The sequence below is a fragment of the Siniperca chuatsi genome, linkage group LG2, assembly GCF_020085105.1.
Source record: "Siniperca chuatsi isolate FFG_IHB_CAS linkage group LG2, ASM2008510v1, whole genome shotgun sequence".
In the NCBI taxonomy this organism is placed as follows: Eukaryota; Metazoa; Chordata; class Actinopteri; order Centrarchiformes; family Sinipercidae; genus Siniperca; species Siniperca chuatsi.
In genome coordinates this window covers 8,191,008-8,207,000 of record NC_058043.1, presented here as the reverse complement: position 1 = coordinate 8,207,000, position 15,993 = coordinate 8,191,008, and the positions used below count along the sequence as shown (strand labels likewise).

Below are 15,993 nucleotides of genomic sequence, written 5' to 3'. Positions count from 1 at the left end.
TCTCCGGCCGTCATGGTGGGTGGTGGGGAAAGTGCAGGTGTGCGCAGTTGGAGGCACAGCTGCACCACTGCTCCAGACACTCCCCATGCATGGGGTAAAGCCCTTACCAAACCGTGAAGGGGAACAGCTGTAGACAGCCAGCCAGACCTGGCTTAGCCCAGCCCTGTTGAGACCAGTTGAGCCCAACCCAGACATCACTGTTAGTGTCCTGCAGGGGCTCTTCAGAGAAACTAATACTACAAAGTAACTTTTTCTACATTAGCCACATTTGGGTTGGGTTACAAGTAGACATGTCAAAATTAAATGATTGTAATTTGACTAAAAGGAGTTAAGTGGGAGTCAATTTGTATTTTTAATGGCACATTTTGTTAATATGTGTGCATGGATGATGAGCTCTAAATGAATCATTACAAGAGAAAAATCATATCAATCATATTTTATTGAGTGAAACAAAAAAAAACATTTTAGATATTTCATCTTAAAGCCACTGTGTGTAGAGTTTGAAATGTGATTATAGCGTCTTTCAAATTCTGATGGCATCATTTTTTGTATGTATAAAAATGAGACAATCTCCAACAAAATTGGTTCAGTCTGTGTTGCTTTCAGCCCTCCAGCCCCAACAGTAATGCAGCACACTAACAAGGCCACTATCTTTTTGTATCTTTGACTGAAATTAGAATATTGAAATTCATCCTGCTGGCCTGACTATATGCACATATTGTCAGGCGACCCAGAATTTCAAGTAGCGCCATGCTTTATAAACCACTCCATGCAATAAGATATTGTAACACATTATGTCTGTTTTATAGCAAAACGATGGGCAGTTTACGGTGATCCAGCTCGTTGGTATGCTACGTGGCATCGCGTCAGGCATGAAATACCTTGCCGACATGAACTATGTGCATCGCGACCTCGCTGCCCGAAACATCCTGGTCAACAGCAACCTTGTGTGCAAGGTGTCGGACTTCGGTCTCTCGCGTTTCCTGGAGGATGATACATCAGACCCCACCTACACTAGTGCTCTGGTAAGAAACATTCAAGTCTTACTTTCACCTCATGAAATAAACCAGGGTCAAAAAGCCTTCTCAGATAAGTTTAATATATATTATTTTGTGAATGAGAACTGGTCTTGACATTATCTGAACTGCCCTGATTGAGAATCCCATTCATCCAGTGTTGATAGTTGACGTACACTTCAGTGGACTCCCACACTGGTCTCTCTATCAAGACAAACATCACCCCTTCACCTGTTCTTCCCTTCCTCCTTCTCCAGTATTTCATGTACCACGCTTTACTCCCAGGGGTTTTATTATATCCACCTCCCAGTTTGGATTACCATCAGCATTGTTGCCGTGAACAGTGTCTCTCTCCGGAGCCAGGACACTGTGACGGTCGGGTTTCGGTCTCGCTTCCCTTGCTGAGGTTCTTGCCCTTTGTGTTCGCAGGGAGGGAAGATTCCTATCCGATGGACTGCACCCGAAGCTATCCAGTACAGGAAGTTCACTTCTGCTAGTGATGTGTGGAGCTACGGGATCGTCATGTGGGAAGTCATGTCCTACGGAGAGAGGCCTTACTGGGACATGACCAATCAAGATGTATGTATTTAACTTGCCTATAGCCATTTTTAAAATTGCTGTTATGTCTATTGTCAAATTTCCCCTTAAAGGTCCAGTGTGTAACATTTAGGGGCGCTACTGGCAGAAATAGAATATAATATCTATAAGTATGTTTTCATTAGTGTATAATCACCTGAAAATAAGAATAGTTGTGTTTTCTTTACCTTAGAATAAGCCGTTTTTATCTATATAGGGAGCAGGCCCCCTTCCACGGAGGTCGCCATATTACTCCGCCATGTTTCTACAGTAGCCGAGAACAGACAAACCAAACACTGGCTCTAGATAGGGCCGTTCGTGAGTTTCACGGTCACATTCGATTCTCCTACTTGCTTGGAAAGGGAGGGTGAGGCAAGCGGTATTCAAATGGTTGCAAACTTCAGTTTCACCGCTAGATGCCACGAAATCCTACATGCTGGACCTTCATTTTTTTTAAACAATGCCTCACTAGACACATACATTTTTTGCTTCCTGAGTTTCATTATAGCCTCAGACTCCTCAGAGATACATTTGTCATTGTATCTGCTTTCCCTTAGCTTAACAGAAGCTTTCCCATTCACATGGGTTTTATATGAAAATTCCCCTACACTCACCACAGAGACATAATCAGATCATTTGAAATGCACGGCAGTGCTCAGTGGACAATTTCTGCTCTTGACTGGAGCCTCCATTTCCTATCTCCCTCTGGGTAGTGGAGGAGAGAGCAAATTATGGGGAGAGAGATAATGAAAATAGTTTCAAATTGAAAGTGAGAACACAAATGTGCTAAGAGGGACTGAGGACCTCAACGGTTATCTTATTAGCAGCTCCAGATAGTGTTTCTGCTCCATCGGGGTCCTCGTTTGGAGGTCTCATGAATGAGATTAATCTGGGTCTGAATGGAGCTCCTTTAATGGCCCTGATAATGAGCAGGGGATTGTGCGTCCTCGTCAAAAGTGTCCTCCGGGTTGTCTCACTCTGTTAACCGTGCACCACCTCTGTGTGCCCTCGGCCAACAACTTCACTGTCCCAAGTCAGATGTAGTTTTAATGTAGCTTTACAGAGAGAGCATTAAATACTTTCTAAACGCCGGAGATGAGGTCACTGCTGGCAGAAATGTGAAGTTGGTGGAATAAGGTTTATGTTCTTAATGACCTGGTGTTTAACAACTCTTCACATGAAGAACTAATGTGGTGATTTGTGCAAAAATATCTATAAATTTCTATGTATTTATGTTTAAATAATTACTATAATTTAACAGTTCTGACTCTTGGGCAGTAACACATAGTAATGACTACAGCAGTTGTTTTCACCACATGGTTAGAGGCACAGATGCTCTTGTTCATCAGAAGAGAGAGAGCATCAGTGCCAATATTTACTTCATTTTAGACACGACTGTTGTGAACGTCACTTAAATTGGGGGTATTATCCAAAAACTCTAGCATAGTATATTTATTATATACACATGACATCTATACAACCTAAGAGGATGTTTGTTATTAATTGTACCATATCACTGGTGGAAAGTAACTTAGTTCATTTATTCTATTCATATATTTTCATTCTAAAAGTACAAGTTAGAGGTACTTTAGTGTTTCCATTTCATGCTACTTTATACTTCTACTCCACTACAGTTCAGAGGAACATGTCGTACTTTTTTCTCCACTACATTTATCTGACAGCTATAGTCACTAGTGACTTTTCAGGTTAAGATTTTACATTAAAAAATACAATAAGCTTATAAAAATCACTATATTGTTAAAGATAAAATCAGTGGTTCCCAATCTTTTTGGTTTGTGACTCCTTACAAAAATGTAGTATCTACTTGGGGCCCCTTTTCATGTTGCAGACTTCTATGACTTGTTAGCAGTTCCACCAAAGATACATTTACCATCTAAACTTCTCAGATGGTTTCATTTGAATAAAATAAAAGTATTAAATATTTCACAAAAAAGCAAGGCTTAAAGAGAAGTCCAAGTAAATCAATACAGAACTTTGTTTTTCTTTCTTCTTTCCTAGCACACCACCCCTTCAATTTATCTTGTGACCCTTTGGAGCAACCTAACTGTAGATGAAGTAGTTAAAACCAGCTCCACTTCAACCAGCTACAACAGTAAAATGCTACTTATGCATTGATGCATCACTATTCACAATCAAATTATTTAATATATAATAATATATCAGTCACAAAGGCCATTTTTCGGCATAACGAGTACTTGTACTTTTGATACTTTTAAGTACATTTTGTTGTAAATGCTTTTGTACTTAAGTAGGATTTTTAATACCGGACTTTTACTTGTAATGCAGTATTTTTACACAGTTGTTTTGATACTTTTACTTAAGTAAAGTATCCGAATACTTCTTTCACCTCTGGATCGTGCACTCTCTCCTGTCCATCAATCGATCTCCTCTTTGTAGAGCCTCATAGCAACCCTTAGAGATCTATGTCTCCCCCTGCAGGTCATCAATGCCATAGAGCAGGACTACCGGCTGCCCCCACCCATGGACTGTCCCAGTGCGCTGCACCAGCTCATGTTGGACTGCTGGCAAAAGGACCGCAACAACAGGCCCAAGTTCAGTCAGATCGTCAACAACCTGGACAAGATGATCCGCAATCCCAACACACTAAAGGCCATGACTCCATTATCTTCAGGGTGAGTGGCGGGAAGGCTGTTGATCAAATTAGTTTTATGTGATTTACTTGTGTTCGCATTGTCTGTCAGTAATACTCGTAGTCATAACATATGGTGTAGATTAGTGTTAAATGTACGTTCTTCTCTTTTCCTTGTGCTGCCCTTCACTCTCTGTGCGGTATCTGCATATGTGTTTTATCTCGTCTCTGTAGGCATCCCACAAGACAGGCCTTTGGTTTTAGCATCATTTCACATTGATGCGGATAACATCAAGAACAATATTATGCATCTGATTTTCTCCCAATGTAAAGGCTTTCCTCTTTCTAAAAGGAAATTCATGCTCCCGCTACAGTGTCATCCGTGGCACAGTTCACTTTTTTCCGAACACAGTGTCTCTTGTTTCTCCTGGCCCTGAGCGGTTATGTAAATTAAAACCTTTTGGTTTGATAGATCAAATCCTTCCCACGAATGCTTCGGGCGAAACCTGGATTAAAGCAGTTGTGCAATTTTCAAAACAAAACATTTTGAAGCATTTCTGCTCTGGGTGTTAGTTTCCTCTGAGAGCGACGGTTTACTGATTTCCATTATCCCTGTCTGTACTTTCATTTGTGGTGAAGTGCAGGACCGAGGGCCAGATTTTCCACAGACACTGAGTGGATATAGTGGCTCCCTGAAGCCTATCACTTCATTTGGAAAATATACTTTATGAGGAATCAGTATGGAAAATATTGGTTCATGGATAAGGCCAGTGGGATTCTCCAAGTTCTGTCTAGCCTTTTGAAAATGTAATGTAATAATTCATGTTAGAAACATACGCAGGTGGTCTGGGCTGCCACTTTGTATTATCATTATTCTTAATGGCTCCTGTTTGTGTCCCCCTCAGTGTTCATCTCCCCCTCCTGGACCGCAGTATCCCAGACTTCTCCAGCTTCAGCACTGTGGACGAGTGGCTGGATGCCATCAAGATGGGCCAGTACAAAGACAATTTTGCCAGCGCTGACTACACTACATTTGACGTGGTGTCCCAGATGACCATGGAGTAAGTGCTGATGATTCCTGCCATTCTGGGTCTGCATAAGGAAAACGATCACGGGTTTGCTGTGTCTCGTATATCCCTAAACCTGAACCAGCACCAGACTCTGCCTCTGGCCTGTTATAAAAGACGCTAGCTGCACTGCATGTAATTAGCAGATCGTAATACTGCAGTTGCAAGGCTGAACAATGGGCACAATAGCTCGAAGCCATAACAGTGCCCTTTATTCTCTGCCATGTGTTTAGCAGGCCTCTCTTTGACCTCAGTTTAAGGATTGAGAGGAAACATCATAATATGGGGTTGGTTAGCCAACATTTTGAAAATCTTCCTAACACACAAGATATAATCATATCATAATCAAGAATGCCACCTGCAGAGAAACAGATAAAAATAATTTCCTGTCTACGGATAACAGTATCACGAGCCAGAGATTAACCCACGGAGATGTTGAGCTTCAATTCTTTGAACAAAACAGATGGTAATGTGTAATCCAATAAGCGTGATTGCTGTTGAGATTCAGAATTAGGAGAAAGGAATTTCATTGTCTTGTGGATAAGAAACTGTTCAACAAACAGTGCCACTGCTTTGATACAAAGTGGAACTTGCTGTTTATTTTGGCATTTTTATAGAACATATGACCTCTGCGATGACTGTTGTGTCTGCAATAGACTTGAGTCAGTGAGATGTTGTGATTTTGTAATTCTTAGCATTTGTTTTGGTGGTATGAGATGGGTGGGGTTTACCACATCAGTCAGGAAGTTAGTCAGTCACAGAAAAATACACTACACTGGCATTCAAACATTTTTGTGATTATATAAGCTTTCTGGCCTCAAAGATGGATGAACACACAGCTGTTTCTCAGCAAAATGACAATGTGTCATGCCTGTTGATGTACTGTCATCTCAGTTGTCATATTTTTTTTAGCTGTTTTCTGCATTCTTGTTAGCCATATGTTATGTTGTTATATTATGTTGTTGATATTTTTTAGACATAGATAGATAGATAGATAGATAGATAGATAGATAGATAGATAGATAGATAGATAGATAGATAGATAGATAGATAGATAGATAGATAGATAGATAGATAGATAGATAGATAGATTGATTGATTGATTGACTGTTTATAGTCTGTGGTAACATCAGCCTGACATCTGCATCTGTCTCACCCACAGGGACATCCTGAGGGTGGGTGTGACGTTAGCAGGCCATCAAAAGAAGATCCTCAACAGCGTCCAGATGATGCGGGCACAGATGAATCAGATTCAGTCAGTGGAGGTTTGACCCTCCCGCGTGGAGCAGAGGGGGGGAAAAAGGCGGTTGGGATGCAGAGCTCTGGGTGCGGAGGATGGAGTGGATGTTTTTTCGCGTTACAGTGTGTCTGGTCTTCCCACCAGACTACCATTCATCCCCCGTTCCCCTCTCCACTTCCCTCTCTCCTTCTCTTATCCCCTCACCCTGACTCTCCCTCCATCCTTGGGATCAGCTGTGGAGAGTTGTGGAAGCAAAAGTCCATGTGATGAGGCCTCAGAGCCAACCCACCTCTGGAGCTAGAAACATGGGAGGTTAGAAGTGACCAGCAACACATTTTTCAATCTTCCACCAATTTTCATTTGATGTTGAACATTTATTTTTTTGGTTTGTTTGTTCTGATAATTTTGTAAAGAATTTTTTAAAGAAAAAAAAAGAAAAACTGAGAAAAGGCAAGGAGTTTATCTAAATTTATAGATGATATAAGGTTGTACATTAGACGAACTGAGTAGGAAAGCTACCCTTTAAAAGGGCAAAAAAAAAAAAAAAGAAAACAACGAAGAGTTAAGGAGACCATCCTCTACAAGGTGTGGATATTGTCCCTGCCATTTTTAATTTTGGACATCATGAGGAAACACAGAGTTCTCTGTGGGCTTCTGAAAGGCAAACTGCAGAGGAGACTGAGGGACCCGACGGACACTCCCAACTGTTTCCCCAGGAAAGAAAATAAATAAAAAAACATGAAATGGACAGCTTTTGGCATAGACTGATGTCAAAAACACATTCATTCAGACTGACAGTTCACACAGTGAAATCCACCCTCAAGAAAAAGAAAAAAACATTTTTTCTCATTGCAAGTAATTTTCTATATTGTGTGAAATTTTGTGATGAAGATTCCGCCTCACCATGCTTCCTCTCACTATAGACAAAATGACACATTTGTTTTCCTTTCTTTCACAGCAAAATACTCACAGCTTGCCAAATAGAACTCTTCCCTTTTTGCACGCCAATCATAATCTTACTGTACTGTACATATCAGATGCACTTGACCTGCCACAACGCGATGACTCAGAAACAGTTATAATCGATCAGTTCACAGACTTTTCCTTAGTCTGTGAAAAAATAGCTTGAGGAGAAAAAAAAACAGCAAACCAACTTCCTACATAGATTCACACAAAAAGAAACAGGTTCTACTGTTTACATCAGAGCCCACATACATACAGTATGTCCTGTTATAGCATCCTCCTTCACGTTGTTCATCTCCAATGCCGTCTGTGCATACGTGCACATGTTGCATACGCTTACCACATGCACAAAGAAGTAGTGGCTCCTGAAGCGACGTGACTCGTGTTTGATAGCATGCTGAGTGAGTGGTTAATTTCACAGTGCTTTGATTTGCTGCAATTACTAGAACTCTGTTTGGTAAGAGCTTGGATTTGACACACTTTACAGAGTATAATGTGGCTGCATTATATTCAGTGTTTCTTCTTCTTCCAGTTTTCCTTTTGAAAATACATTTTTATGTTTAAAGTATTAAAGTTTTGATACCACACCTGGTTATTTTACACACACACAGTCATGAATAGACTTTACAATCAGGAGTTTGTTGAATTAAAAACAAAAATGCAATGTGTTATATTTTTGCAATTTCTGTATGGATATTATTGAATTGTTATTATTATTACTTTTAGTTTTTTTTCTGCACTGAGTCTCCTGTTTGACTCCAACAAACACTCTGGATCTTCCATCAATGCTTAGAAATTTATTTTGACACATGAATCATGTTGGTGCACAAAACCATGTAGATCAACAGCATTTCCCTGTAACAGGTTTTGATTTAGATTTATAGACAGTATATGCATTTATTGTATGACTTCCTGTGAACAATACTGTCTCCGAGCTGTCAATCATTGTTTGTGTTGTCATAGGTAACCTGGTGTAAGGGTTGTGTGGGGGAAAGATGGATTTCGTAGCAATGCAATGATTCCCTGGAGACGGTGAATCGGGCGGAGGTTTATGTATACAGCCAGTAAATGATATCAGCAGTGCAGAGTTCTTACTGGGCTCCGCTCCGAGACCTGACAGCCAGACATGGACGTCCAGCTGTGAGCCATCGGTAAGATGTGTCTGGTCACAGCGGGGCGGCCGCACCCCGATCACAGCCGCTCTGTCCAGGCACCAATTCCCTCTCTCTCCCCTTGATCACATACATGCCTGTCAGCCACCTGTCTGCCGCTCCCACTGATCTCCACACAGTCGGCTTTCAGCAGTTGTCTGGTTATGTCTCGGCGAGTTTAAAAGCATCAACAGCAGCAGGCGAACTGACACTCATCAGTGGGCAGTTGTGTCTTGCCTTGTCCTGATGCTGCATGCCACTGAGTATGTGAAAAAAAGAAAAAAAATTCCTCCAGACCGGACGATGCTTCCACGTTCACTTGTATCAGATCCTCAGACTTGACCTGAGATTTTGTGGTGTCACTACAGAAAGCTTTAGCACCAAAGCCCTGGTTAAAGAAAGTGAGAAACCTCAGTTACTGCACCCCTGTCGTCTTACCTTTCATTATCCCTGGCTGTCAACAGAATTTAAGGCCAGGAGTGGAGGGATTTTTATTCTCTTTCTGCTCCATAATCCTCTCCTTGGTTATTTTCATCTGCAGTGCAACACATCAGAATGAATATTTCCCTTTATAACATATGAAACTGGAGGAGGAGAATCATGAGCTGTTAGTCATAGCTGAGAGGCGAGCGAGAAGTGATGCTGTGACCTAAATGCCATCGATGCCAACATACAGTTTGCTTTTTAACTAAGCTTTTGATTGTCTTCCTTTTCCATTTCTCAGTACCTAACAGCTCATCAGTTTTATTTAGTGAGGCTGAATGTCTCGACACGGTACGGCAAATATTCCGTCGTCAGAAAAAACACTTAATGTTGTTCAAGAAATTAATCTAAAGTATACATAAGGCTGGTGAGTTTCTGCTCCGGCTCCATTAAAGCTCATTCAGATGCTTGTCCATGGACACTGCCAAGACTTTGAGTTATTGATCAAGCAATTATCCTTGAACTTTGCTTCAGGGAACTACCTTAAACTGGGTGGGCAGACGAGCTAGACATAGAATAGTGCTGAAGTTGACTTTATGTTGCATACTGTCTATGTTTTCTGGTCCTAAGAGAATACTTTTTGCTGAACTCCTCTGAATGGTTAGTTTGTTGTTTTCCATTTCATCTGAAGGAGTTTAAGAAAACCTTTTGATTGAATGTGGAGTGTTTGAAAGCACCGCATGAAGTATTTATGTATCTTATGATTTTGATGGCACAAAAGAGATGGATTGTTGCAGTTCAAGCTGAGCAATGATAGTGGGAGAAGAAATTGACGCACTTATGTCAAGTGTTTCAAGTGGTTCTGACTTCCTTTTCAAGAGTAGACTGGCTGCTTTCTTTACAAACAGTGAAAAAAGCCCTGTTGTCCAAATTCTAGAATATTGAAAAATTTATAAAAACCAAGTTACTAATTCATCTGGTACAGTTTTTATGGTGGGCATATTTCTATAAGAAATTTTACTTGATGTGGTGATTATTCTTTTATCGCCTCTCTGAAATCAGACTGAATATTTCATTTAAATGAAATTATTGTCCATTACTGTAAATGGTTTTCACAGGAACGGATATATCTGAATATTGGATCTCTGGGAAATTTAAATTCACTGTATGTCAATTCAAGATTTGTATATACAGAAAGGTGCCCACTTCACTTTCACTTGCTTATTCCCCCTTCAAAGCAGTTGTTTTCTACTGTTCACTTTCCAGAAACAATATGTATTATTTAACTTTTCAGATGTAGTTTTATTGTAAAGTTTTACAGCACCAAAAATATGCCATCTAAACATGCAGAATCCAGCTTCTCTAGTTAAAAGAACTTTTTACAGTTTTCTTCTGGAAACTGAAGTAGATGCAGTGTGGTTGTGATACTCATGATGGTTTCACACAGCGTTTGCCTACTTTCAACTTTCAGCAAAACATACTGTACTTTCTCCTCTTACATCTGTGAAGTAAAAACCATTCAGTCCTGCCCTCACCGTGTGCCAATATTTGAAGGACGGAGGAAAACCGTTAAGTCTCAGTGTTACTGTTACATGATAGTGTGCATAAACATGAGCTGTGCCAGGTTGTACCCACTGGGCTGTGTTGCCCAAACTACAGTATGGCCAGAGCGAGAGGTCTGCCTCCTGTTGTGGAAGACAGAAAATGGCTCCTGTTTAATGGATGCAGCACGAAGCACCAGAGCGCCCTCTACTGTTGTGGTGGTCAACTGTAGTTGGTTGGATTGACGTTTTCAGGTGCAGATAGTCTGTGAATGCTGCAGCAGGTAGAGCTTCAGTGTTCGGGACACTTCAGCAGGCTGCTGATGGACAAACGCTGGCTGCTGCTCAGAACAAGCCTGTGTCTTTCCTTCTGTTGGACAAACTTTCATACCACTACGGCACCCTGCCACCTGTGTTCCCCTCTATGACCCTATGTTACCTTCTGTTGCCCCCTCCTGCCCCTGAACCCCCCACTACCACTCTGGCTGTTGGCTAATACAGACGGGGGATCTCCACGTGTTCCCCGGTCCTTTAAAGCCCACATTATAGACCAGTGCCGGTTCACACCACTGTGACTGATGTGGGAGATCCTGTATTTCTGTATAAATGTATATTGACTGTAACCCTGTGAATGATGTAACAATTTCATTATTTGTAATATTGTCATTGGTTTATTTTCTAAAAATGGAAAGCCCAACTTGACTCTCCTCCAATAAAAAATAAGATCTGTTATAAAACAGTGATGACTAGTTTGTTACTTTTTTGTTTATTTTAAAACATACAATGCTGTTGTCTTTTGTTTTCTTTGTTTTTTTTTTTTTACAATGGTGATATGAAATCTGTGGAATCACAAACATGAGCAAAATGTAGGCACTGCTAATTTTCAGGATGAAAAAAATAATTGTTGACTAAAGTTTATTCTGTAAGAGTTTTAATTTTAGGCATAGAACCAAAACATGCCCACATTACAGGTGTTGGGCCTAACTGACATTTATTATCACGTGAAAGGCAACCATAAATAAATGCTGTAAATATTGGTTAATTTGAATGAAACATTTTTATTATTTAATTTTAAATGACTTGAAGATGATAATGTTACTGATAATTGGGATTTTTATATTAGCGATAAAATTTAAGTAAATGGAGCATAATTATTAGTAATAGGCAAAATGCATCAACTGCATATTTGGTCAAAATTGTGTTAAGGCCAGCTTTTAAATTTGAATCTGCCTATTGCACTCAGAAAAACAGCCAACTGTATGGTGAATTTCTGTGAAAACAGCTTTGTTTTTCTTAAATTTGTTAATTTTAATTACTAAATCAAAAAATAGTAAATATCAGAGCAGTGGCTAAACCAAGACGGGGAAAAAACCCAGCTAAACTAAAAAGCTAACTAACTTCATTTTGACAGTGTGATTAAAGCTACTGCTTTTTTGGTGTGATTAAAGCTACCTTTATTTCACATATTTAAATGTATTAAATTGTAAATTAATTACTTAGGTAAATTGATCTCAATATAAATATTAATAGTAAATAGAGAGACAGCTTGCAAAACAGATACATTTAATTCCCATGAACTATGGGCTGTAAATAATCAAATTTTCTTAAACTATATTGACAAGAAAGCTGAAAGAACACATTTTGTTTGTAGATGCATTTTCCCCTTGTTTTTTCTGAGGAGAGTGCAGTATCTGCATTATTTAGGTATTATGTGGGTTCTGTGGTAGTGATTTTGGGGGTAAAATAATCAGCCTTAAAAGACGTAAAAGTAAGGCATTACAAGTTTTCTATCTGTTACAGAGTTTGACAGCAAGCCTGAAAACTTTAAAAATCTTTTTCTCAACTTCACTGCTTCTGTAGTTTCTGCTCTCTGCCTTTGTAGGCCAGAATAGTCGAGATTTGTATCATTTAAAAAATATCCCATTTCAAATCTGTCTTAAGAGGTTCTGGATTAAAAAATGAATAGGCCAACAATTATTAAACTTCCAGTGTTGCAACTCTTACAAGCAGGACATTTGTTTCCAGCTCACATTCAACTTAAACGCACTAAAATTACTCAAGAAACAAGTCAGCTTCCTGTAGCTCTGTAAGTATACAACATTTGAAAAAGACTGAAATGCTGTACAGCTCTCTGGATTCTGCACCAAAACAACCAGGGTTTTGATTCCCATGCTAGTACACCAATGCTAAAAGTAGGATGCACTTAACAAATTAGATCAGCAGTAGTAGTAGATCATTTTTTTAGGTCAAATTGAGCATTTGAGCGAGCATCACTTCTCTCAGTGTATCCCCAGAGCCAGACTGCTGAACATTGTTCTGTGGTTTTATGTCAGAAGTGATTTGACCAACAGTGCTGCCATCCCTCCACAGCTCAGTTTCTTGAGTGGGGGTCAGACTCCTTTCACCTTGGTCTGAGATTCTGAAACCTCATTAGCGGCTGACGCGTGAAAGGCTGGAGACCTTGGCCTGACCCGGCGGAGAATGGCGCGTGTTAAAAGGTTTACCCCATGTGCAGGAGAGGAGGGGTTCAGGAGTTCAGTGGAGGGGGGACCCCGCTGGCACGCCAAATCCTTTCTACTTCTATAGTCTCGACCACCCGTAAGTCCCCCCACCTTCTTACACCTTGATGACTCGGGGCCCAGCAGGGAAGAGCATGGGAACAAACTGGGAGAGCCTTGTCATCTGAGCTCTGAGGGTCATAATGTACAACTGGGGCAGGAAATGAGTGTGTGAGGGAGATTACAGAGTGTTATGTGACTGATTAAATGTCAAACAGAAGCAATGTTTTCAGGAAGTGTAGTTTTGCAGCTTCCAGGTGGAGCCCAAAACTCATCATTTCATTGAGGAACATGACTGATGAAAGGTGTGTTTGACTAGTAGGCAGGTAGACAAAGGCTTTTTGTTGTGGTTTGAATGATGGTTGAGTGGGGTGAAGAGGGATTTGTAAAGGTGCTTGCAGTCATCACCTCTGCATACGGCCCAGCAAATGAGCCTGCAGAGAAAAAACAAGAATAAAAACAATGGCAAACAATGATCATACTCATTAGATAATTCATCCTGGTGGCTTATGGCCTGTAGTGGAAAGTAACTAAGTACATTTACTCAAGTACTGTACTTAAATACAATTTTGAGGTACTTTATTTGAGTATTTCCATTTTTCTGCAGCTTTATACTTCTACTGCACTACATCTCAGAGGCAAAGATTGTACTTTTTACTCACTACATTTATTTGATAGCTTTAGTTACTTGTTACTTTGCAGATTCATGCAGAATATTAACAAATATAATTAACAAATAAATTAGTATGTATTATTATAGCTTAAGATCAAACTTTATTGATCCCCAAGGGGAAATTCACAAGCTACCCAGCAGTACTAGCTTCTACATTAAAGTGATGTACACATTAATGCATCAATAATTATAATCTAATAACATGATATGCATTATTCTGAAATGGGCCATTCTGTGTAATGAGTACTTTTACTTTTGGTACTTTAATTATATTTTTAATTATATTTTGATCCCAATAGTTTTGTTAAAACTTAAAGACTGAGATTTTTACTTGAAACAGAGTATTTCTACACTGTGGTATTGCTACTTTTATCTAAGTAAAAGAGTGCTTCTTCCACCCATGTCTATGGCTGGGGTCAGCAATCAAGTTCAACCATGAGCCATTTCTTGTAATTCATTTAAGAATAAAATGGATAGATTTGTTTGTATCTGAGGACAGATATTATTTTTTCCAAGTGAAGTCTAACTGAGTTACAGCAGCTTATGCCAATACTCATTTGGCAAAACAAATGACTCATATGTATGAGTGTGTGTTCTGGTAGGTTATCCACACACGATAAACAGTGGCCTATTTTATGTATGGTTGAATTAAAGTGCTGCTGTTGTTGTTTCCTTTAAAGAATGTCATCACCACGCCATTTCGACTGCCACTTAGAAAACACTTTGAAATTAATGATTTTTTATCTCTTTTCATTTAAAAGTTTAATCTTTGTCATTTTACAGTGTGCAATTGCATGTATAGCTGACAGACATTTGTATTTTTAAATGTTTTCAATGGGATTTCTGACAGTGTTTTACAAGCCCAAGACTCTTAAGAATTTCCACTCATCACCTATGAAGAACTACGTAATCCTTTAAAGCAAATTAAACATAGAACTCACCAAAACACTAACTGTTTGACTGTTTGAAGTGAAATAGCCATAATTGGTGGTAAACTCATTACTCATTTTCCATCCGTTACCACTTCAGAAAAACGGCTGCACAGCATCTGGACCAAACAAACCCGAAATGAGTAATTGAATAATAATGGAGAGTTATGGGTCTCTCACTTTCTAATAAACCATCAAGTCAGCAGTTAGAAATGTTAAGAAGTTGTTATTAGATGGATTTTAGACCAGATGGTCTGCAGCCCTTTTCCAGAAGTTAAGTGGTCTAATGGTCTTCCTTATGAATTAAAAAGCAGCTGAAAAGACACAAAAATGTTATGCTGGAGGGGGAAACACCAACCAACATGATTTGTTTATTTCTGGCAACCCAAAAACTTGTCCATACGAAGGCCTTATCATTGATTTATAAATGAATAAATGCTTATTAACATGAATCAGCTTAATAAAGCTATTACAAATGTATAGGTCATAAACGTATAGACATTAATCAATCAATTAGAAGCCTAAACAACGAATATGCCTTATTAGAAAATAGTACAGACACAGGTATAGTAAATAATACATGTTCAGCCTACAGCATGGTATGTTTTTCAGGATTGACGACCATCCATCAGGTATATGCTGTTCTGTCTGACGGTGTTACAGAAAATGTCCTCCTTCACCCGAAAGTTTCCATAATGGCGGCTATGAGATGAAAAACTGTATGTGGCCACCGAGGACATTAAGGCCAATGTGAGCGAGTGAGGAAGAGTTCACCGGCTCATGTTGTGTAGAAAGACCTCCAAATGGGTCAGAACTGTCACAAGCCATTACCATCATGTCCCGCTCCTGAAACATGATGGAAAGTGGAATCAGAATGAAATAAGACATAGTGATTCCTCCGGGCGCAGGAGGAATGGATCTGCTTACCATACAACTGCCCTTAATTGGCAAGAAGCTCAAAGGTTCGACCCCAGGAGCCAGATTTTAAGAGAGTTACGAGACAGTGGCTAATGCAGCACAGACTGCTAAAAGACCCTTTGCCTGGATTGATGAATTAATGTGTCTAAGAAATCTGGACATCTGGGCTCACGGTACAGAGAATTACATCCAACTCTAACTGGACTCAGGCTCTGCTTAATACAGCCCAGCAGGTACAGTAAATAAGACTGAGAGGTTAATGTGGGCCTTGAAGGGACCTTGGTTTTAAATAAAAACCATGTTTGATCCACACTGTTCTGGCTTGGC

At 39.7% G+C, this 15,993-nt stretch overlaps 1 protein-coding gene across 4 annotated transcripts in view; it reads left to right on the top strand.

The window, feature by feature from the left end:
* The window catches only part of ephb2b (eph receptor B2b), a 119,778-nt gene extending 108,451 nt beyond the window's left edge, over positions 1–11,327 (top strand). For all 4 annotated transcript variants that reach the window (XM_044166635.1, XM_044166618.1, XM_044166641.1 and 1 more), the window contains exons 12-16: positions 810–1,025; positions 1,446–1,595; positions 4,053–4,246; positions 5,109–5,264; positions 6,433–11,327. In XM_044166635.1, coding sequence (XP_044022570.1) covers positions 810–1,025; positions 1,446–1,595; positions 4,053–4,246; positions 5,109–5,264; positions 6,433–6,541 — 825 coding nt within the window. In that variant the 3' untranslated portion in view covers positions 6,542–11,327. The remainder of the gene's footprint in view (positions 1–809; positions 1,026–1,445; positions 1,596–4,052; positions 4,247–5,108; positions 5,265–6,432) is intronic.
* Positions 11,328–15,993: the final 4,666 nt, after the last annotated feature.